The sequence below is a fragment of the Peromyscus eremicus genome, chromosome 12, assembly GCF_949786415.1.
Source record: "Peromyscus eremicus chromosome 12, PerEre_H2_v1, whole genome shotgun sequence".
Lineage (NCBI taxonomy): Eukaryota > Metazoa > Chordata > Mammalia > Rodentia > Cricetidae > Peromyscus > Peromyscus eremicus.
Window position 1 is genome coordinate 36,459,970 of NC_081428.1, and position 25,574 is coordinate 36,485,543.

Below are 25,574 nucleotides of genomic sequence, written 5' to 3' on the forward strand. Positions count from 1 at the left end.
AAGACAGACAGACAGATGGTAGGTAGGTTGGTAGGTACATACATACATACATATATACATACATACATACATACATACATACATACATAGACAGACAGATAGATTCCATATATGAGAGAAAATGTATTCAGCCTTCTAAATCTAGCTTAGTTTGCTTAACATGATGATCTCCAATTCATTCCATTTTCTTGCAAATAACATAATTTTGCACTTCATTACTGAATCAAGTTCCATGGTGTACAAATGTCATATTTCATTCATCTGTTGATGAGAACCTAGGCAGGTTCTATAACTGGGCTATTGTGAATAGTGCCCCAATAAGCATGAATGTGAAAGAATCTCTGCAACTTAGACTCCTCGAGGTATATAACTACAGGTACTATAGCTAGATCACAGGGTAGCTCATTTTAGTTCATTTGCTAGTTTGTTTGTTTTTACTGCTTTCCATAGGGAATGGGTTTACTTTCCCACCAGCACTGAATAAGGGTTCCTTCTCCTATCTCTCTCATCTTGCCTAGCATTTGTTGTTTGCTTTCTTGATGATAACCATTCTGACTGTGGTGAGATAGAACCTCCTTGTAATTTTGATTGGCCTTTTCCTGATAGCTAAAATGATAAACATTTTTCCATACATTTCCTGGTGTTTGTCTATTCCATAACTCTTATCTCTTAAAGTTTTAGGACTTTAGATGTAGGCTCTATAAGAAAAGAAATGCCTCCAGAGAACTTATTGTCCATTCACAACCTTTTTTCTTTGGGCTAAACATCAAATCCAGAGAATGAAAAAAAAAAAAAAAAAAAAGAGGATTTTTTTCAGATGTCTCTGCTTTCTCAGGATCATTTCTTTTGTTAGACTTCAGTATTGTCTTTGTAATTTTACTACCTATCTATTGATTGGCCAGTCCGCTGGAGACAATAGGGCTACATTCTAAAATTTAAATGTGAAACAGATCTGCAATACAGCTGCATTGTGAGGTGCTGGGTATGCACAGATAGACAGGTATGCAGAGCTCCCCATTCTGTTTTCGGCACCTTTATATCTGCAACCCACTACCTACTTGGTGGGTAACAAGCTTTGAATATCATTTAGAAAACAGTAAAAGCTTTGCTAGCAATGGTTTCAGTAGCATATATGTGTCTGACTTCCTGTTCTTCCTTTGTTCCCTGGCGATTAAGCTTGCTGTGTAAGAGAGGAATTAGTAATGAAGGCGCTTCTGAATCCCGGTTCGTCCCTTTGATTAGCATCTTTTCTTCTAACATATGGTGAAACAACTAGCAATGATTGTGGTTTCAGATCTAAAGAATTATCCCGTTTGTTCATTCCTGGAACCTGAAGCAAGCATCTGGTGGTTAGAGCTTCCAGAAATAACAGAAAGAAATGAAAGAAGACAAAAAGCACCTTCGCGCCCCTGGGTGAAAACGTGTAACCAAGATTAAGCCGCAGTTTAAGTTAGTCCATCCTATTAAAGGGAGGAGAACCTGGGGAGGTGGCTGCATGGAACTCCGAGGACCTGAGTTCCAATTCCCAGCCTGCACATAAAGCTGAGTAAGGCAGCGTGCATCTGTGATCCAAGCACACCTGCATGAGATGGGAGATGGAGACAGGAGAACCCCCAGAAGCTTGGGGGCCAGTTGGCTGGCTGTGCATCGCCAAACAATAAAGAGACCCTGCCTGAAACGAGTTACAAGATGAGGGCTGGTACCTGCGGCTGTTCTCTGACCTCTGCGTGTGTGCCACACACATGTGCTGTGACACATGAGCACCCTCACTCACACACACGCAAGCATGCACACACATACACACTACACACGAATACAAAAGATAACTAGACCTTTACTTCCTTTTATGTAGGAAATAGAAACCATGCCCTAGGCTGAAGGGTCTCTCCCTTTTGCCTAATCTTACAACTAGAAATAAACTATATCTAGTGTTTCTTATCAGAAAAAGAATGTGCTTTGAATATTTCCTTATCTCTATCACATGTGAGCTCAGAAGCATCCCAGTTTCCACCCACTATTAGATTCATGCGTTTCGTTACTTAAAATTATATTTTCTACATTAAACGTCTGTCCCATTTTTTTTCATATTTTATTTTAAGATTATTCTGGCTCACGCTTTCCATTTCCAGACAACACTGGGCAAAGAATTTCAAATAAAGATATGCTGTTCGTTTTGTGGTGGCGTTCATTTGAACAAGTATTGAAAGGGGTTCATTTTTTTTTTAAAATTGGGGTAGTATAATAATTAGTCTGCTGGATTTGCCATGAGAAAATACCCCAACTGGGTGTCCTAAACACAAGAAATTTTTTTCTTTGTAGTTCTGGAGTCCAATACCAAGGTGTCAGCAATTCTGGCTCTTCTGGAAGCTTCTCTGGCTCTTAGACAGCTGGCTGCTTGCTGAGGGTGTCCTCGCATGGCTTTCTCTCTGTGCCTGCAGATTCTTTGCGGTCTCTTCATCCTCCCGTAGGGACACCAGTTATACTGGGTTCCCCCCTTGATGACTTGATTTAACATGCATTACCTTCTCTTTAAATTTCTCTCAAGAGACTCACCCTGTGGGTTAGGGCTTCGACTCAGGAATTTGGAGTAAGCGCAGTTCACAACAGGTAGCAATGCAGCTTGTCCAATGTTTTTAATATCTTCCCTTCGGGAAGAAAAGAAAATCTCAAGAAGGAACATGACAGAATTCACATTTACATGGGAAAGTTGTTTGAAATACAAATTTGTATGCATATATGAATCATTTGAATAAGGATATCATTTACAAGTCAATGGGTAAACGAACATAAAGTCATCATTAGCTGCTGTTTGCACTACCCCATAGAACACACTAAGACTTAACAAACGCAGAGACAAGTAGGTAAGACCAGCTTCCTGGGAGTATCACTTAATGTTCAATGACAGCATTTACAACATCTTATTTTTAGTGCATTTGACTAGGGTTTGCCAAATGTCACAAATCAAAACACAGAATGCATATTTAAAGTACAGTTGAATAAAGGTGACTGGTTTATTGATTTATGATAAATGCCAGACGTGTTTGATAGTAGGGACACATTTTTCAAAAGAAAAAAGAAAAAGCTCCTCCACGGAGTATATATACCCTAAAAAAATTATTTGCTATTTATTTAGAATTCCAATTTAACTGTGGGTTCTGTGGGGTTTGTTTGGTTGTTTTTCTGGCAAATTTACATTAGATTAAAGATTGAATCTTTTGGGGGTGTGGGATATATGTGGAGAAGGGTTCATCAGTTAAGAATGCTTGCTGCTCTTCCAGAGGATCAACGTTCAATTCCCAGCATCCATTTCTGGCCACTCACAACCATCAGTAATTCCAGCTCTAGGGTACCAGAAACTCTCAACTGGACTCCACGTTACCCTCACACATGGCACACACAGAAAACACACACACACACACACACACACACACACACACACACACACAGACAAAAAAAAAACACAAATAAACAATTTCAAGGGAAAAAAAGATGACTCTGCCAGGCGGTGGTGGCACACGCCTTTTATCTCAGCACTTGGGAGGCAGAGCCAGGCGGATCTCTGTGAGTTCCAGGAAAGGCACAAAGCTACACAGAGGAACTCTGTTTCGAAAAACACAACAACAACAACAACAAAAGAGTGACTATCCCTGTCCCGCCTCCACACCCAATTAAATTCCTTTAACTAACTTCATAAATGTGATTTTCTGATCTTTGTTCGATGGTTTTTAAAAGACCTCTGCCCTAAAGCACAGAAACCCAGGCTCAGGCTCCTGTCCAAACTGCTACATGATATATGACTAATATATCACGTTAAATATTAAAATTAGTTACGTGCCCAGCTCTCCAGCTGAAGTATTTATGTTTCTCTAACGACACCCTGTCATACCGTCTGTATGGTTGCGCTAGTAGGCTTCAGATACTAAGGATATCAATTGTTTCTTTCTGAACACTAGGCTGCTCACTGTCTTGTAAAACCAGAGGATTGGATTCAAGGTGTTTTTCCCAAGGGTCCTAACAATTCCTCTCCAGGCTTCTCTGAAGTGAGGGTTCCACTAATTCTCTCATTTGCCGTATGAAGGCTAAATGGCGCCTACTTCAAATTAATCCTTTTTCTCTTGAAGTGCATAGTGCTTCGATTGTTAAATAATTAAAGATTATAGTACTCAGAAATTTCACCTCTAAAAGGTAAGTTTGCCAACCCTAAATTCATCAAGGGTGAGAGAAAGTACGTAGATTTTTTTTTCTCCTCCACTCCTCCCCCACAGTCCCTTTAACACAGATTCTGTACAGATCGCGAGCTCAGATGCTGTGCACATGAAAATGCTGATGATGTTGAAACAATCCCATGGTGGCGGGTTCTGACGGATGGAAATAATTTTGCTGGGAACTGAAGCCATCTCCCGGGCTTGAGACAGACAGGAGCAGCTCCTTGTTCTCTACCGCCATCTAGTGGCGCCATGGTCACACACATCGACGCAACGTGGTAGTTCTGAGCTGAGATTTTTAAATATTGCTATAAATCAAATGGATGAATTGTTTTATTCTTGCCATCATAGTAAAAGGAGATTTACAGAGTGTTTCAACAGATAAAATGTAATAAATGTTAATAAAAGTTAAGCATAACACAATGACAGACGTTAGCATTTAAATAGTACAAATGTGTGCAATTTAATCTCTTTATGATGTTCAGATGTAAACTTGAACACTGAAGGGAAAAAATGCAATGTACCCTAACGTGAAAAAATAAAAGTTATCCTACTCCTCTGCTCTTGTATCATGGTAAAGAATATTTTTTAAATAATGTAATCGTAGCTGAGAAAAAGCAACAACATAACATTCTCCCAACTGTGGAGTGGGTACAGGCTGCACAGCCTATTTAACCATTTGTCTTCAATTAGACCTGAGCTTTAGTCTCATTATTATTTATAAACGTAATGCAGTGCTTAATGAATGTTGAATAATATTTAGTTTTTAATGTCCCATAATCTGGAACTTTCTCTAAACGGCATAATAGTGTGTTTAATTGTGTGAATCTAAAGTAAAAATAAATTTCTCTAATGAAAGAAATAAAATCTTTCCAAAGTAAGACTTTTTCCCCATTAAAGCTGTTTTTCCTGAATAACAATTATGGGGGGGGGGGAATTCTCACATTTTAACATTATCCCAGTTCTCTATTTTAATTTACAGTGCCAACATTATTATCAAGTGCTCAGGGATTGCAAGCCAGAGATATTTAAAAGGAATGCCTGTGTCTTAATATACTTGTGAGCCAACTGAGAAATATCCTATTTTTTGTTCAGGGTGGGAAAATTCCTATACGGTGGACAGCCCCGGAAGCTATTGCCTACAGAAAATTCTCTTCAGCAAGTGATGCATGGAGCTATGGCATTGTCATGTGGGAGGTGATGTCCTATGGAGAGAGACCATACTGGGAAATGTCCAACCAGGATGTAAGTACATGGACAGGTCTGTCATTTTGTGAGTGCAAGCACATTATCTTTGAGTGGGAAAAATCCTCTTGTAATTCCTTTTCAGATTAACCCTTGTCTTGATGGCTGTTTCACAGGGGCCTGGGGAGAGGGTGGGCTTGAGAATCTGAGGAACCTTTCACTGCAGTTGACTAGGCAAGCTGGGCTTTGTTCCATGCCTGATATGCATCTTCTCTGAGACACTCTCAGTGTTCTAGGGTAGCAAGACTATGCTTGCCTACAGTTAAACAAAAGAAAGGGTAATGTTGACATTTCGTTTCTTGCACAGGGCAATTACAGTGTACCACTGCAAAACCCATATCAGCCCAGGCCAGATAATACTTAGAAGAAGAGTGAATGCTTTCAGGGATGCACTATCAATAGATGTCATCTCTCAAGGTTCTTTTGAGATACATAATCTTTTGTCCAATCTCACGCTCGCTCTCTCTTTTGGTTCTGTTTTATCTGTAGCAATTACGTTTGTGGTTGATAACATTACAGAACCGAATAGTTCATACACTCAGCCTCTATGATCTGCCCACAGTCATAGAGACAGTAATCAGAATTACAGATATCCCAACAATGCAAGTGAGGGCAAGGTCAGAGCAGACAGTGTATTCTCTCACCACTGCCTCATCTTAGAACCGAGCTTTGTCTAATTAGCTTGCCTTCTTCAATGCACCCTGATGGTTTCTAAAGCTATCGTGATGAGAAATGAGTGCGGATATGATTTTGACTGTCCACAGATGTAAAGATAGCTATGTGCCTGTAAATCATCCCTAAGCACACACACACAGAGCATAACTACTGCAGCAACACATTCTTTTACTCTAGTTAAAAGCTGACAACCTCCTCACAAACCTCCACACCTCAGACTTTGCTAGTACATACTACAGATGGTTCACATTTCACAAGATTTGTTTTGTTTTGTTTTATTTGTTGAGACGGGGGTCTCTCTATGTAACTCTGGCTCTCCTGGAACTCACTTTGTGTAGACCAGGCTAGCCTGGAACTCAGGAGATCGGCCTGCCTCTACTTCCTGAGTGCTGGGATTTTAGAGTCAGGCATAAGCTTGGTTAGATTTTGGCCGCTGTTGATGCTTCTACTGACATGGAGTGTTGCTTTTGCAACTGAGTCCTACTTCATTATGTGGGTATCTACTGACTGATCATGGGTCATTCCAACACCAGATACCTATAAAGTAGCAAGGAAGGATAAGGTCACACGAGCTCCGCAGTCATTGCTCTCCAAAGCACAATATCAAACACAAAGTCAGAATAGCAGGGTCCCTCAGAACATCTGGAACATCTGCTCTTACATAGAGAGTGTGCTGTACCCGCACCTCTGTGCCATACCCAGCACTAGATCATTTTAGTGTCGTGTCATTTGGCTAGAATCCACTATTCCCTGGAGGAGTTTTGTCTAATGGGCCTCACAGCTCTTCCTGTCACTCAGTCACTGAGCATTTGTGTGTGTGTGTGTGTGTGTGTGTGTGTGTGTGTGTGTGTGTGTGTGTGTGTGTCAGTTCATCAAAGCCTTTCCAGCACTTCCTGATGTTAAATTCCCAAACTGGAAATTTGTCTCTTCACCCCCAGAACTTCCACTGTACGCTATGATTTTCTTTTATTTTTAGCACTTATTTGTACTTCCTAAAAAAAACAGTTAGCAAAGCTCCTGCAAGGCCTAAGTTCAGTCACTCTAATACCTGCTTTATTCTAAACCTGAACATTGCCCCTGTTTGGACTAAAGTAAGCCATCCAAGCAAATCCCCAGAGTCAAGTCCTCTTCAGTACCTCTTCTTGTCCAGGATCCCCTGGTAATGAGTTGTTCGTGCTTTTAGATTGTAGCCATAGTGAAATTTCAGAACAGGTCGTGGCTGGGGAAAGCAAGGAATAACTGTGACTTCTCTGTTGGTTTGTTGTTATTCGTGCAGCTTCCTGTTTGAGGCTGCTGATCCCCTGTCCTTATGGAGTTTATGTTTTAACAGTTGGGAGAGAGACTGGAAGCGAAATAAATAAGCAAAAAATATAATATGTGACCTGACGCTAATGGGAGTGAAACCAAAGAGGCAGATAAGAAACTCCAGACTTGGATTTGATTCATTTTATGAAACTCTTTCATAAAAGTCATTCACTTATGGCAATGAAAGTCATAATTAGTCTTTCTTATTAGACATTCAGAGGGAGTAATTCTAATAAGAGCCTGACCAAGAGAAAGAGCCATTTCCTGAGTTTCTCGATCCCTAGATTTTCTTTCCTCCTGGGACACGTTGCAGTCACAGACTTAGCAAGCATGACCGTGATGATGTGGACTGTGGCTCAATCATGAAAGCCACTTAAACTCTGAAAGTGCCTCAGTTTCATGACTAAATAAAATGATAAAGAAATAATTAGGTTCTTGTTTAATGTGCCTTCTAATAGCAAGAGGCCATAATTTTATCTCTGAAGAGACACGGATAGCACTTATTCCAGCAAAGAAAGATCTGTGTTCTTCCTTTGCTAGTATAGGGTTCTGTGCAGAGGTACCAAAGCCTAGACAGGACTTTCATAGGGCAGATCAGATACAAGCGAGGATGCCACGCCACATGATAGATTGCTGAGGAGGACAGCTTCTGTGGGGAATGGCCCAAATGTACCATTTCAACTCAGACTACCAGGTAAATTGTTCTTAATTGTTGCCTAGAGTAGTCCAGACCCTGTTGTCAGCCTCTCTCTGCCTGCGTTGTGCCCAACAGTTCACCCAGCAGTTCTGGCCATGGATCTTGATGATCAGCATCCAAGATGACCATTTAGAGAGTGATTTTGTCTATTAAGCCTCATTTGGCTGCCTGGACTCTATCTGGAACAAGAGAAGATTTTACCGCCAGGAATCACCTCCTGACACTGAGCCTGCTCACATTTGTCCTCAGCATCAGCCTGAACTTTCCACCAAGTTCCAGAGCCAAAATAGGCTCTCAGTCACTGAAGTTTCACTGTCTCTCTGTGGGGGCCAAAGAATACTCAAGGAAGATTCTGAGAAGAGGGAGGGGAAAAGTGGGGGTTGGAGTTGGAGAGCCAAATTTTGAAGCCTTCGGATCAACACATTACTAGGCAATAGCAGAAATAGCTGAGATCTTTTAAGTATCTCATGAATACCTTCCGCTGCTACAGGAAGGGGAGCTGGAATTCTGTTTAGCTAAACATATTGGAAGTTAGCATATCTGTGATGGATCCTGTAACCAGCATTTCCATTTAGAAGCAGAAATAGCTTAGTCAAAATTTCCTGACCTCTGCATAAATACTATTCCCTGTTTCTCCTGCAGTTCTCATTCATTGAGTCAAGGTATAGGTTTCATTTGACATTTCCATCCAAGGTGTTTTCTAAGAAAAGTGGTGAGACAAAGAATAGAAGTCCAACTATGTCCTGTTTCAATATTGTACACGCTTTTACTGCATTTGGATGAGTTTAACACAGCTGTGGGCACAGTTCAAATTGAACGTTACAATGTTTTAGGATTGTTAATGAGTTTAGGAAATTTCAGACAGATTTTAGGAAATGGTTTTTCTATTCTGCAGACTATGGTGTATTTTATTACAATGAACAATTCTGAGTCTGCAGAATCTGTGTTAGTGAATAATATAATGAGTTTCCCAAAGGTCAGTGGAATTGTGCATTAGGGAAGGGAAATGAGAAGGGGGGAAAAAAAAGCAGAATGCACAGAACTATCCCATTAAAAAAAAAAAAACCTAACAAAATATAATAGCTGGTGCCAGATGCTGAGCTATTCAGCAAGTATTTATTAAACATGTGTCAATCACCGACCAGGTATGCATGTGGGACAAGGATGAGGAACAGGGAAAATCAGTCCTCCACTGTGTTATATGAAATAAACAAAGAGCAGAAAGACAGATGAGGAACTCTATCCCACAAAGGGAAGCTAAAGAAGATGATCACATAGCACTAATGAGTGGAGTGGTACTTAACTAGACTCTAGCAGTCGCTAAGAGATGCCTGCGAGGAGATCAGGCAGTAAGTATCAAGTACCCAAATACACCCAGGTCAGAGAAACAAGGGCTAGTGTTCTGCGTAGCACACCAAGGTAACTGCAGAATACTACTAGTGATTATATATTTTGGGTTAGGGGGAGGGTTGTTTTGTTTAGTTTGGTTGGTTGAGACAGGATGTCTCCCTATAGCCCAGTAGCTGTCCTTGAACTAGCTCTGTAGACCAGGCTAGCCTCGAACTCAGAGATCTGTATGCCTCTGCCTCCCAAGTGCTGGGACTAAAAGCATGTGCTATCGCACCTGACTTGATTACCTATTTCGTAAAGAACTAGATGAAAGAAGTTTGAAGATTTCCAGAGCAAAGAAATGACAAATGGTTGCAGAGATGGAAAGGTAAATCATGCTGATTTATCATTATCCTTTGTACACCTGTATGGAATTCTCCACTGTATTCCATAAACACAAAAAAAAAAAAAAAAAAAAAGAATTAAGGAGACATATTTCTTACCAAGGGAATCCATTATTTTGGGGCAGAGATAAATTTCTGATACTTTATAAGTCCTACACCCATGTCCAGTTAGAATGACACTCACCAAGGGTATATTCTGTGCTTTTTTTTTAATGTAATAAAACACTGTATAACTACAATATAGCTATTTAGAATATACATACCAAGATATCATGCAAACTCTGTTATAGAGGGTTATTCTAATGATTAATGAAAGGAACACAACACAAGCTAACTTGAACAAAAAGTTTGTTTTGTTTTTTTTTTTAAATCATGAAACAGCAGGTCAATTAGCACACTGGATCTGGGCATACAGGGCTTTAGTGTTGGCCTGGATTTCTAGATTTTTCTCTCTAATCACTACATTCTTTGCTGTCTCATACCCTGGGGCTCACAATTCCAGCCCAGCAAGAGCAGTACAATAAGACCTTTCTCAAATTCGCAGGCCCATCCAATGTTAGAGAAGACCCTTGCTAGCTCTGTAAGGGCTCTGTTCAACCCTGACCTAAAGCCCCATCAGGGAAGTGAATACTGTGTTTAGCTGTGCTTGGTCTCTATGCCAGCCTTCTGCACTCCAAGGTGGATGGAGCACTGTGATTGCAAATTTTCCAAGTTGAAAATAGTTGTGCAGCTAGAAGATAAGTGATGTTCTTTGGTTTGCTTGTTTAGCTTCACTTTTGTCCATCCTTTTGGGATACTTGTCATTTTCAAGAGCAACTTTACTGTAGTCTCGCTTCTATGTGACACCAAATTTTTATAGGATTGTTTTTTGATTGTTTGGTTGGTTTTTGGTTTTTGGTTTTTCATCTTTTGGGTTTGTTTTTGTTTTGTTTTTACATTTAACCTGCTTTTACTCTCTAGACCCATGGATAAGGCACAGTTCACAATGACTGTCACAGAAAGGAAAATGCCCAATACAGCAGTGGCATAAGATTGCTGGAATATCAAGCCTTGGGGAAAAATAGAGAGGCAAAATCAGAAATAGGTCTCCAGGTGCCTTGTTCCCCACAGTTTTGTGGTATGATGCATCAAATCTTGAACTGTATAACTTCAAGTGTATGATTCTGTACCTGTCAGTCCCCATGCCCATGTGGTCAGGAACCAGGGTACTCTAGCACTGTAGCAACAGAGGGCCTCTGGTCACTGAAAAAGACCAGAAAGTGGCATTGTCCATCACAGCTGGCCTTTTCTCATTCTCCACGATGAAGTGTGGATAATGGCCATGTTACCCCTTCCAAATCAATACTTCCAGTTCTAGTCAACTCAATGGCACCTTCAATTCTAGCTGAGGTGAACATGGACTCCTCCCCTAGCAGGACTTTCTCATCCATGTTCAAATGTGCTCCGGTGTCAACCACAGTGAGACAGTGACTAGCCACATATCTGACGTGAAATGTTACAGGTTAAAATGTTGATTGTAGATTGTGATGCTGAGAAGTGACTTCTTGACTTGAGGCAAGAGAGGTCTGAGATATAAGTTTTGACTTGATGGATTCTCTGAAAGCTAGTCTCACACAGGATCTGATCTCTTGCAAAGCTCCACTGGAACTAACTACAGCCCAGAGAGTAAGACAATCACTCACAGTCAGCTACAACGCTTTCAGATAAGTCCCTTGTAGTCAGGGTAGATACTGTATTCTAATCTAATAACAGCACAAATTGGAAAGACTAGTAGGCCTGCAGAGTCTCGCAACATCAGCAGCATTGGTATTTGGGATGAGAGTCTGTTCTGAACATTGGAGTTGATGCTAACCAGCAGTACCAACCTTTACCTACTAGATGCCAGTAGCATTCCCTTACTGAAATAACAACAACAAAAGCCCCTGGTTATTGCCTTGTCAGAGATGTGGGACAGAATTAACCCCAGTTAAGAGCTACTTCCTAAAATAGCTAGGAAGCTCTGATCTCCAATCCCAAGCCCATGACTAACTGAACATTTAGGCAAGTGGTTTAAGCTTTCTGGTATACCATTTCCTGCAGTTCAAAATAACTAACTGTAGATACTGAAGAAATAAAAGATAACTCATACATAGCACCTGGTACATACACATTGTTTAATTAACCATGGGTTGTAAAAGTTTGAATTTTATGAATTTGCTATAAATCACCTATTTTTTTGTTTGACACAGTTTGTTTTATGTATTTTAAGTATCAAGCTTTATTGGTACATTAAGATACCAAACCACAAAGGCATGAAGAAGAACATTGTAATAACAGAATAAATATTTAAAACAAAATTTTAAAACATGAGATTAAGTCTTTACCTGTCAATAACAACCTTGTGTTTAGACGAACAAAATTTCCTAGTTAGAAATAAGAGACCAGGGTACTAAAGAGAAGGCTAACCGAAAACAGCCATTTTCGATGATTACCTCCTTTAAGCTTCAAAGCAATTCTCTGGGGTAGGTGCCATTATTGTCCCCATTTCCAGATAAGAGAACTGGACCTTAGGAAGGACCAGTGATCTACCCAGGTTGTTGGGGAGCCATGATATTGAAGTGCCAGTCCCTGCTTAATCCAAAGTGCTTGCCTTTACTGCTAACCTGTAAAGTAGACATCCAGGATTCTGCAACAGCTCTACCTAATGAGACCAAAGCCTCGTTAATTATGCATGCCACCCCATCACGCAGAAGTGTTTACATTGCTTCCTGCTTGCAAAAGGATGCAGGCTGACCTATCACTGTTGAGAAATGTAAAGCCTCCTTGCGGCTTTTTTTTGTATCTCGATGTTAAAATTTCATGAAATGCTCTCTCTTGTTGTTACATTTCTTACCAACAATTCCGTCAAATTTTAATGAATGACAGAAGGATCCCATCACCTAAAACAATTCTCAGGCAGATTGAAGGTGGGAGATGTCTTGCTGCTTTTAAAGCATGGGATGCTTATTTTCATTTCTGTAAGGTAGGTCAAGGTAATGTTGTGCGTTATTTTCATGCAAGTCCCAAATCATTGTAATTTACTACATAATGGGAATCCATCGTGGATGTGGGAGCTCCAAAGATGGTACCAAGGGCACTGCGCTTCCCCACTCCAACGCTTGTACCAGGTAATGAGCTTCACAGGGGTGGGGGGATCAAAATATGAACAGCAGGAAATAACCAAATCCGCGGTCAGTAGGTGGGGGAAAAGCCAGCTTCACTTAAACGAGAAGCGACTTCAGTAGCTCTAATGATCTGACTGCAAGACTGAAAGGGAAAAAAAAAAAGAGCCTTGAAACAGTTTGGACCGCAGATGCCTCCTAGGTGAGCTATCATTTAGGCTTAGCCACTGAACTCATCCGTTTTCCCTAAAAGAAAGACACCAGGGAAGATCTCACTTGAGGCTACAAGGAAGCACAATGCTACCGCAGTGTTGGAGTTTTTCCTCCTCACTTTTTTAAAGCTTTCATATAATAACAATAATGAGTTTCCCTGTGGGTTACTTTCTGAGGCTCACTAGAAGGGGGGAAAATGGGACGTATCATCCAGTTTTTATTTTTAGATGTGGTGTGGTTGAAAACATCTTTCTGAAATTTAAGAAGGAAGAAAGTATGTTTCCTGTATTTCTTGATTGGCTCATAATTCTGTAACCCTTCTCAAGGGTCAGCACCACAGCCAAGACCGGAGGATGCCCAGAATCTACTTACCTAGAAATGCAGTGTGATTTTATGACTCAAATAGTCCAGTCAATTTCAATTTTTTTTCTCTGATTAGATTTTCCAGACTCGACTGTATTATGTAATGGTCCCTGTGTAATGACCTGTATAAGATACAGTAAATTGCTACAAAACCCATTCCCATTATTTCATCCTTCCATTTTACAGGGGGAATTTTCGCCTTGATTTGAATATGTATTCTACTGAAGCAATTTTCAAAACAGTCTTTGTCTTCTCAGCTTTTCAGTAATTCATACTCTTGGTGCATGGGCATTTGGTTGATAAGGCACCATTTTAACTAAATGAACACTAATTGCACCTTCAGGATGGATGCCTGCTTCAGAAACAAGAGTAATAGAGAATACGGAGAAAATGCAGTGAATCACCATTGCTAAATAATTCAGTTAGTAAAGTAGGAGAAACCACTAACTCATATGTTACTACTACCATGGAACTTTTAAGAAAAAAAAATATGTTTTTTTTCTTTTCTAAGTACATGATCAAAAACTAGATAACCTACAGCATCCACAGTGTTTTCCTTTACCAAAAAAAAAAAAAAAAAAATGTCTACACCTTCGATTTCCACTCAGTATGATTTGCCATTTTTGGTTGTTGTAGTTTTTATTTTTGTTCTCTGGGGTCATTTACATAGAGTTTATTTTAAATTTTTCTTTTCACCTATAGTCAGCTACTTTTTAACAGGTTTTCAGTAGTTTTAGTGGACCAAGGAACCGTAATATTAAAAGTTGCCCGATATGCTTCTGAATTCACAATGAGGTTCCAAAGAAGAAAAGTTTGCCTTTCCCCACCAGGGAAACTTGGGATTTAAGAACACTGCCCTCTCTAGAAAAGACATTTCAAATAAATTAGTTAGGAACTTAATCTGTAAGTCAACTTCAGAAGACAAATATTCCATGTTGCCTCTTATCTGTGGATCCTAGATGTGTGTGTGTGTGTGTGTGTGTGTGTGTGTGTGTGTGTGTATTTTCACATATGCATATACGACTTGAAAGTTGAAGTAAAACTGTCCAGGGAGAATAAAAGGTGCAAATGAGAGGGTGTGAGGCAGATAAGAACGGTAGAGAGTATGGAGTTATATTCTCAAAGTATATTAAATACATTAATAAGCAATTGACCTCAGGAAACCCAACACCATGTACAATGAATATATGTCAGTTAAAATATCATAATTAGTTGAAATCTGTATATTTCTTAAAAAGGGTAAGTCACAATAAGGAGTCAGACAAATAAAAAAAAAATTGTGTTGTTGCCCCAGCGTTCCTATTTTTTGTTTACAAGGCACATCCTCCATCCCTGTCTGAACTTTTGTTTCCTTATAGAGACACCCAGAGCTCTTAGGAAACAGTTCTGTATTAAAACAAATCCTCTCCTAAATGCAGGGGAACCCAAAACTTAGAGTAGTTAGTAAACTTCCTTCAGCTTCAGAATCTCTACAGATGTAGCTTCCGGTGTAAAAGGTCCAATCGCAGGCAGAACCGAGTTCTTACTCCTTTATCAGTAACAGAGCCTTGTTTGCGAGTGATGCCAAGTGATGCCGAGTGATGCCGAGGACTTCATTGTTCTCTTATTGACACTGTTACAAGCTGACGCAGCGTACAGAAAAGCCGTTAGTTACCTCTGTTCCCCAAAGTGTCTTTTTTTGTTTTCTTATTAAAAAATAATTATGCCGGATAGTAGTGGCGTGAGGCCAGCCTGGTCTACAGAGTGAGATCCAGGACAGGCACCAAAACTACACAGAGAAACCGAGCCTTAAAAAAAAACAAAAACAAACAAACAAACAAACAAATAAATAAATAAATAAATTTTTAAAAAATTACATCATTTCTGTGTATTCCCTTTCCTTACTCCAACTCTTCTCATGTCTCCAATACGTGTACATAACCTTACTCCCTCTCAATGCCTGGCTTTCTGTTCTTTAGTTGTTATATGCATATCAGTACATAAATACAACCTGCTGAGTCCATTCAGGGTTGCTTCATGTACATAAACTCAGGACTCACCACGTGACATTGGATACCCAATCAGAGGCCCCTCCCTAGAAGAAGCCTACTTTTCCAGCTCTCAGCAATCCTTAGTTGCCTCTAGCTTAGTAGAGGGATGGGGCCTCCTGAGATTCCTGCAATAGCCTCTTTAGTGGTACTGGCATTGCTCAGGTCTCATTTAGGCAGCCACATTGTTGAGGTATCACAGCTGTAGCCTTCTTGTCATTCCCAGGAGATGCAAACTCATAAGCGGAGTCCCTGGTCTTCCGGCTCATGTATTCTTTCCACCCCATCTTCTGCAATGTTCTGGGCCTTTGGTGCAGGAGTTGTGCTGGAGATATATCCACTGGGGATTAGCACCCTGTGATCGGTTGTGGTTTCTGTGATCGTCTCTATCTGCTGCAAAAGGGAGCTTCTTTTTAGTGACGGTTGGGAGCCACACTTACCTGTGGGCACAAGAATAAGTATTTAGAATGCAGTTAGTAATTATGTTAGTTTAGTAAAGTAGGGGTAAAAAGTTCTTCTTTAAGATTTATGACCCCACTCACCACTAGGTGGTTGACTAGGTTTTCAGGACCAGGCATGATTTTCCTCCTCTTGAGTAGGCCTTAAGTACAATTAGACAACTGTTAATTACTTCCAAGGTATAAGTGCCATTATTGAACCTGTAGGGTATCAGGTCATGCTGGGCATTGTTGTGGTTCACATGTATCACAAATGGATAGAGTACTGATTGCTTCTCTCCAGTGGCAACTTCTGTAGCACTTCCTGGGGCTATGAAAGTTAGTTCTAAGAGGGGGAGGCTTTTGGGTGTGATATTCAATTGTTAGAGATAATGACTGTCCAAAGTTGTCACCAACAACAGAACAACAACTGTACCTCATATCACTCCTTATTCGTTGACTCTTTCAGCAGCCTGTTCTGGGACAAACATATGTCATTCTATACAGGCCCATGCTGTTCTGCTGTGACTTCCAAAGAGAGAGAGACAGAGACAGAGACAGACAGACAGAGCATAAGGTAGAAAGACGGCCTTAAGGCTGCTCTTGCAGAAGACCCAAGTTCGATTCTCAGTACCCACATGGTAGCTCATAACTATCTGTAACTCCAGTGCCAGGATATCTGTCACCCTCATACACATTTTTTTAAGAAAGAAAGGTAAAGAGACAAACAGAAAAAAGTAAAGAAGGAAAGAAAGAAAGCTTGAGAATTACTTTTTTAAAGATTTTTTTTTAATTTTATGTGCTTTGGAGTTTTGTCTTCATGTCAGTCTGTGTGAGGGTATCAGATCCTCTGGAACTGGAGTTACAGACAGTTGTGAGCTGCCATGTGGGTGCTGGGGATTGAACCTGGGTCCTCTGAAAGAGCAGTCAGTGCTCTTAACTGCTGAGCCATCTTTTCAGCCCCACTTAACTGCATGGTTTTAAGAAAGTTTTCATCTTAAAAAGAAAATGTTGGGATAAGCAATAGGTCAGCCCTTGATAATACGTATTTTTGTACCTTTCATTAACTCTTTCATTAACTTATCCTACTTGTCCTATAAACATTTATTCATCAGTACACTGGATTTTATTCCATCTTGTAAGGCAATGAGCCTGTTTGTCTTGTAATCAAAGTGACCACAAGCTGCTCCCCATTGTTCCTTTATCAAGGGGTCAGAAAGTATCTATAAAAGTGAAGAGGCCCCCGCCCACTGCCACCACAAGGTGCGGGCAGGGAAGGCACCAATATGATGAGCAAATATGTGGTAGAGAGATGGGAGAGAGAGAGAGATGGAACAGCTTGAACACTATGAAGAGAGGCAGATCTGGAAATGTGAGGGTGAAGAGGAACAGCCTGATATGAAGCCTGAGTAGCCACCAGAGGCCATGGTGATATCCGGTCCCATGCTGCCACTAAGGGACTCTTCTGGGTCCGTGGCCATGCAGCAGGAGAGGTCAGGGTCAATGTCCTTGGCCCTTGTTACCACCAAAGGCCATTCAGATGTCCCTGGTCTGACCATGTGGATGTCTGAAGGCTGTGCAGAGCTGGCCCCACCCTCACCTGGCCAGAGCCACAGAGTCGACACAGTTAATACACCTTTCCCTCAAGCTACCTCCAAAGCAGAGCTTTCAGAACTCACAGAGCTGAAAGTTGCAGCTCCATTGCTTGACTTGACAAGGCTCCACGCTTGACAGTGCTAGGAAGAGATTAGCAGATCTTGAGTTCATTTCAACCAGCTGAGAGATGGCATCTGGTTCTTAATGACCAGAGCAGAGAGCCAAGCTGGACAGATCAGAGGTGGAGACTGAGATCCAAAATGAGGTGATCTGTAGCAGAAGTAATAAATATTGATATCTAGGGGTAAAATTGGCCTAGGGCTCCAGACATGGAAGCCATCAGAAGAAGGGTGCAGGCGACAGCTGGGAATACACAATAAGAGCACAGAAAAGAAGACTCCATAAGCAACCTTGGCAAATGAGTTGGGGATGCGGCTCAAGTCTCATGGGAGATTGTTGACTAATCTACCAATTTGTTTATCTTCCGTTTACATACCTATAGTATGTATAATTGTAAGCATCTTTAAATGAAGTAAACTATGTTCCCAGCTCATAACTTGGCATATATGTTCTCAACTGTTGGGAGAAAAATTGTGTGTGTGTCTGTGTGTGTGTCTGTGTGTGTGTGTGTGTGTGTGTGTGTTAAATCTAAAACCGGGGGCTGCAGATATGGCTCAGTGGTTAAGAGTCCTTATTGCTAGGCAGTGGTGGCACACACCTTTAATCCCAGCAGAGCCAGGCGGATCTACAGAGTGAGATCCAGGACCCAGGACAGGCACCAAAATTGCACAGAGAAACCCTGTCTCAAAAAACAAAAAAAAAAAACAAAAAAAAAAGCAAAACAAAACAAAAAAAAAACCACAAACAAATAAAAAAGAGTCCTTAGGGCTGGGGAGATGGCTCAGCAGTTAAGACCACTGGCTGCTCTTCCAGAGGTCCTGAGTTCAATTCCCAGCAACCACATGGTGGCTCACAACCATCTATAGTCGGATCTGGTACCCTCTTCTGGTGGGCAGAAATAATGAAATAAAGAAATCTTAAAGAAGGAGAAGGAGGAGGAAGAGGAGAAGGAGGAGGAGGAGGGGGGAGGAAGAAAGAAGGAAGGAAGGAAGGAAGGAAGGAAGGAAGGAAGGAAGGAAGGAAAGAAAGAAGGAAAGAAGGAAAGAAGGAAAGAAGGAAAGAAAGAACTGGTAGCTCCTGTGTACACCAGACTAGCTGGCCTGCCCTGAACTTCCGGGGATTCACTTGTCTCTGCTGCCAAGAAAAAAAAAATCTAAAACCCAAAAGCTGATGGAAATTGGACAAGTGGGCCAAGGAGTTAGCTCAGTCAGTAAGTTACTTGCCATGAAAGCATGAAGGACTGAATTTAGATCTCCACCATGTAGATAGAAAGCCAATTGTGGCAACACACATCTGTAATCCCAGTACTGGAGAAGCCAAGACAGGAAGACCCCCTGAACTAGCTGTTCAGCAAGTCTCACTGAATTGGTGAGTTCCAGGCTCAGTGAGAGACCATGTCTCACAAAATAAGGTAAAGACCAATTTAGAAAGATAATGACATTGACCTGGCCTCCATAAGCACACATGTATGTGCGCACACACACACACACACACACACACACACACACACGCACACGCACACGCGCACACACACACACACACACACACACACACACACACACGCGCGCGCGCGCGCGCGCGTGCGCGCCAGATTCATAGTCACTCAAGCCTCCAATAAATTACTTTTCTTCCTGTGTCGTTTACCAAGCCTGAAACTTTATCTCTTGCCTCCACTGCCAGTCTCCTTAGGCTTTCCACAGTGAGCCTTTCTAAAAGCAAAATCTAATCATTTATTTGCTAAAACTTTTCTTCTATGTTGAAAGTCTAAATTTGCACATATCAGTGTTTGCCGTCAGACTATTTATAGTAGCTAAGCTTTGAAACCAACTTGTCAACAGGTGAATAGATAAAGGAAGTGTGGTATATTTTTCAACCATAAAGAAAAAAGGCATGTCCATTTCAGGAAATGGGTATGACTGGAGATAATCTTAATCAAATTAAGCCAGCCTCGGACTTGTTGCCTCTTATTTGTGGATCCCAGATTTTATAAATATATATACATATATATTTATACATATACATATACGTATATATGTATATATAAATTCACATATGCATATATGACTTGAAAGTAGAAGTAAAACTGTCCAGGGAGAACAAAGGGTGCAAATGAGAGAGTGTGAGGCAGATACAAAGGGTAGAGAGTATGGAGTAATATTCTCAAAGTATATTAAATACTTTAGTATGCAATTGAGCTCAGGAAACCCAACCCCATGTACAATGAACATATGTCAGTTAAAATATCATAATTAGTTGAAAATGCAAGTTTAAGTTTATAATATACAAAAGCAATAATGATGTAGGAGATCAATGTTTTATCTCCTATGCAGCTTTACACTTTTTTAAGACTTTTCCATCCACACAAATCTACTTCAAGTAACGTCTCCTTTGAGGCCCCATTTGCCCTTGCAAACTTCCACAAACCATTGTATACTCACCTCCCCTGGACAGCCGTCCCGAGGCTGGGCGAGGCTCTACTGTGTGCTCCCGCAGACTCCTGTTTTAGATGACACTTGCCGTACTCACAGGCCTTGGTCTCCTTCACTAGATTAGACACTTCTTAATCCCAGATATATATCATGCTGTGCCATCTTTCATACTAGAATGACCAATAGTCCATTTTAAGTAATTAATACATATCTGTTTGGGTGAAAACTATTGAATATCCACTAGAAATATATTTTTTGTGAATCAAGTTTCAGGCTACTTTTGAAGTTAGAATTTTTAGGTATGTAATCAGCTTTAGGCAAGTCTAGTCTTCCTGTCATTAGGTGTCTTACCTATAAAATGATGATAAGAACTGTAGCTACATCCGGGCGGTGGTGGCACACGCCTTTAATCCCAGTGCTCGGGAGGCAGAGGCAGGCATATCTCTGTGAGGCTTTGCTCTGGAGGAGGTGGGAATAGGGGGTAGGCTGGGGGGAAGGGGAGGGGGGCGGGAGGGGGGAGAACAAAGGAATCCGTGGCTGATATGTAGAACTGAATTGTATTGTAAAATAAAATTAAATTAAATTTTAAAAAAAGAAAATCTATTTCCATAAATAAGATAATAAAAAACAAAATCAATGATATCTTGGATGGTTCTAGGTGCATAATTCTCTGCTTTTACATAATTTAGCTTACTCATCATTTGCTTAGATATGATGGCTTCCAAATATGTTTCATGTCTTTTTGTATCTTTTCTTTTTACTTATATAAAAATTTTTTTTCTAACATGGAAAAAAAAAGAAATGATGTAGTGGAAAGAATATATTAGTAAATCTGGCATGCATTATTAAAGAAATTTTATACTTATAAAAAAAAAAGGTAAAATTTCTCTACAGCAATACCACCCTCTTACCACCCTCTCTTCTCTTAGAGAAAAAGCATCAAAACTGAGGGAGTTTCTGCCTGATAGATGCCAAGTGGTCTGGATGTTTGGTGTGAACCATTTCCATTTGTTGTCTAGAAAAGCCTGAAGGAAATATAAATCTCTTGTTGGGGGCGCGAGATCATAGCCAAATGATAAGTGTAATAAAGTTCTTTCTTAAGGAAGAGCAAGTTCCCTGTCATCTAAATGGTCTAAGCAAACAATAAGATTTTGAGTAGTATTGGTTGATGACTTTTTTTTTTAATTACTACTGTGTTCTTCAGGACTTCAAATGCTATCATGCTTTTCCCTGGGTCTATTTGAAGTAGCTAGATATTCCAAATTTTACAGAAATGTATTCCTCTATCAAGACAAATCAAAAATTATTTTATTAATTTCTGTTTAGATCATTAGCATTTGCTAATAAGTCAGACACTATTTTTTTTCCTTTATTTTATTTTACATACCAACTACAGTTTCCTCTCCCTCCTCTCCTCCTGTCCCCTCCCCCCACCTCCTTTCCACACCCTCATCCACTCTTCCTCCCTTTCTATTCAGATGGGGTAAGGTCTCCCTTGGGAATCCACAAAGCATGGCATATCAAGTTGATGTAGGACCAAGCTCCTTGCACCCTGCATCAAGGCTGAACAAGGCATCCCACCATAGGGAATAGGTTCCAAAGAGCCAGCTCATGCATCAGGGACATGTCCTGGTCCCACTGCTAGACACCCCACAAAAGACCAAGCTACACAACTGTCACCCAGATGCAGAAGGCCTAGCTCAGTCCAGGACTTATCCTAGGTGCATGAAACTGCTTTTTGGAACACATTCTCTAGGGTGAGAATCCTTGCTCAGCCTTGACATGAGGGTGGGGGTGAGGGGCTTGGTCCTGCCCCAACTTAATATGCCGGACTTTGTTGACTCCTCAAGGGGGAGGCCTTACCCTTTCTGAGGAGTGAATGGGGAATGGAATTGGGGAGATGGGAGGGGGTGGAAAGAGGGGAGGGAGGGGGAACTGGGATTGGTACATAAAATGAAAAAAAAAAACATTTTTTTAAATAAATAAATGTAAGAAAACAGAAAAAAGTAATAAGTAGATGCAATAGTAGAGATGTGCATAAGACGCAGAAATGTTCAGAAATGATGACTCAGTTAAACATTACGGTTTATAGACTACAAAATAATTTTTTAAATTTACTAAGCATACTATTTAGAGCCCAGATAAAAACACTGAAGTCAAATTAACATGTATAATGACGAAGGGTAACATGATAAGCAGTATTCATGTTTGCTTCACGGTCTAAAATTTGAGAGGAAAACATTCTATCATGAAAATTAAAACCACTATCTGAGGAATAGCAGAGAAGACATCTGAAAGTCACAAGGAATTAAATACAGGTCCTAATTCTGCTGCAGAGTAATGATGTGAATCTAAGCAAGTCTCCCTACCTCTCTTTTTATGATGTAAGGAATCGTGATGATAGTAACCACCATACTGTGAAATTTTAAGCAGTAAACAAAAAAAAAAGTATAAGGACCAAGCACATAGAAAATATTCAATAAAAGCAACTTTTTTCTCCTAACATGACCTCAACTTGTCACTATTTTATTCTATGCGCATATAATCACGTAACTGTGGCAAATTTACTCTCATGCTCTCAGGGCGCAACTTCAAAATTGTTCTCTGAAGTCATTCTGTCCTATTTTTTATAATTACTTCCAGAAGCTATTCACAGTAGTTTTGATTGATTTCAAGCATTTTTATCCCATTTGTGTTTTACTAAAACATGTAACAAAATGACTTAATCTCAAGCCTACTTGGTACCAGAAGTAGTTTGGGAAAAAAAGAAAAGAAAAAGATGAGGAAAAAAAAAAACATATTCAGTAATGTAACATAAAATGGAGAGTAAAACATTAATATCCATGAGGATTAAAATATTCTAGAACTAGGAGAGAGATCTGTAAGTAAAGTACCTGATGCTCAAGCATGTGGACCCGAATTGGGATCCCCAGCACTCATCTATGAAGCTCAGTGTGACAGCACATACCCATAATCCCAGCTCTGGGACAGAAGAGAAACCTGGGTCTCAGGGGCTCAGGGGCCAAAGCAGCAAGCTCCAGGTTCAGTGAGAGAGATCCCACCTCAAAATCATAAGGTGAGCATTGATAGAAGAAGACAGCTAAAGTCATCTCTGGCGTCCTCACACCCATACACAGGAGATTACATGCACACACATAAAGTACTGTGGTCACAAAAATGTTGACGTGCTCACAAGAAATTCTATAATACTGAAAAAGTTGAAACTTGGCCATTAAGAGGATTCTGAAGAGAAATTAATGTTTCCTTTTTAAAAATTGCATCTGACATCAATTCAGACTATTTTAGAGTCATGTCAAATGTGTCAATTTAAGAAGAAATTAAAATGAGATGTCAGTGTTTAAAAAAATAACGTAGAATATATGTAGATGGTCCTGCAACAGATTTCTTAACGTAGTGATATTAAGTTTTATATTTTTTTTTGTTTTTTGTTTTTTTTTTTGGTTTTTCGAGACAGGGTTTCTCTGTGTAGCTTTGTGCCTTTCCTGGGACTCACTTGGTAGACCAGGCTGGCCTCGAACTCACAGAGATCCGCCTGCCTCTGCCTCCCGAGTGCTGGGATTAAAGGCGTGCGCCACCACCGCTCAGCTAAGTTTTATATTTTGATTGTTGGTGGGGAGGTGAATTTGATTGATGTCTGTGTTAAATACATTTGATACTCAGTTTTCTTGCTTTTAAATTTGTATAAAAAAAAATTCTCCCCAATAGATGGTATAAGAGCAAAGGTTCAAATGACTACCTTTGATCTGTTCTTCAGAAGCTAATCTATATAAATTCAGAATTGGTTTTATTCCACCTCCAGGAAATTCCTCATGGGAGGGGCTGGCAGGTAATACATTAAGCAAGTAAATGGCCTACGTGGGCCTTTAAGTGGAGTCTAACCACTAGGCTGTCATCTCCTGGTCATTCTTAACTCTTTATGCAGATTCCTTTCTCTAGACCAGGACAGGAAGTGAGAGTTTAAAATAAATTAAGTGAATTAAAATTAACCCAGATCAAAATTTCAGTCCCTCAGTCCTGCTAGCTGCACAGTGACTGCACACAACTGGTCACCACCATGTCCTACAGACGGAGCCCCTCGCTCACCAGAGAACCACCTGTTGGGTACTCAGACTGAATGTCCCTATGTTCATAGGACTTGGTGCTCGTCGTTCTTGGCTTTTCATATTTTGAACCCCCTTAGGGCTCATGGGAAAACAACTTCATTGCCAAGTCAGTGTCAGACTAAAGGAAAATCTGAAGTCAATGAGGAGAACCGAAATAAACAAAAAAGGGAGAATAATGGGTTTTAAAAATACACCGGTTATTGTAAGGAGGATGAAAAACGATTCGAGAAACAATCCTGTTTGTCACGGACAGTTTGCACTGAATGTATCCATATCATGCTGCATTTCTGATGTTGGCATCGGGGTTTCAGATAGTTCAGCAAAGCAACACAGAAGCTGTGCTCTTGAGACTGTGATGAAACTTAACTACATGGACTCCAGCAGTGCGTGTGTACAGCACATTTTCTTCGCAAAAGGGGCAGCAGATGCTACTGAGTTACCAGCATTCCCTGCTCAGATATTTACCCTTGCTCAGGCCGTGCTTGTCCTCTTGAGTCGTTTTTATGCTTAATAGTATTTTGGTTTTTACTGCTTACATGTAAAGATGCTATTGTTTAGCATAGATCTTGTCACCAAAAGTAAGAGCATGATCTGCATGTGTTTGCGTTTAGGTAATTTTGTCCATTGAAGAAGGTTACAGACTTCCTGCTCCGATGGGCTGCCCACCATCCCTGCACCAGTTGATGCTCCATTGCTGGCAGAAAGAAAGAAACCACAGGCCAAAATTTACCGACATCGTCAGCTTCCTAGACAAACTGATCCGCAATCCCAGTGCCCTTCACACACTGGTGGAGGACATCCTTGTGTAAGATGCATAATGTTGGTATTGTTTTCCCCTGACAATCATAATCTCTTTCAGGCTACAGCGAGAACAACAGGTAGAGGGAATGAGTTTGCCTTGGTCACTCACTGTTTAATTGCAACCCTGTATAAACCTTATTTTATTTATCAGCTGAACAGATAAATGACAAATATGAAAAAAATGTGAGGATTTTTCATAAGAAAAAAAATTTCCCCTTCTTTTCTCTCTGTTATCTATTCTATCTGCATTACTTTATTTACATTTCTCTTTTGTGGATCTTTGGTATTTATGTCTTTACTGATCCTTCTTTACCTTTATAAGTAGAATTTGTGTGCATGTGTGTGTCCCTCTAATTTTCTTTCCATTCTAGGTTCCATCCCTCTATTTGAAATCACAAGCAAGACGGGGGTGGGGGGTAATTTGTGAGTCACTGTCACCGGAAGTGAGGGTGCTCCCTTCTGGT

General features: G+C 40.4%; 1 protein-coding gene across 1 annotated transcript in view; it reads left to right on the forward strand.

The window, feature by feature from the left end:
* The window catches only part of LOC131922440 (ephrin type-A receptor 6), a 902,384-nt gene that overhangs the window by 863,836 nt on the left and 12,974 nt on the right, over positions 1 to 25,574 (forward strand). Inside the window, exons 15-16 of the mRNA XM_059277230.1 lie at positions 5,301 to 5,450; positions 24,921 to 25,114. Coding sequence (XP_059133213.1) covers positions 5,301 to 5,450; positions 24,921 to 25,114 — 344 coding nt within the window. The remainder of the gene's footprint in view (positions 1 to 5,300; positions 5,451 to 24,920; positions 25,115 to 25,574) is intronic.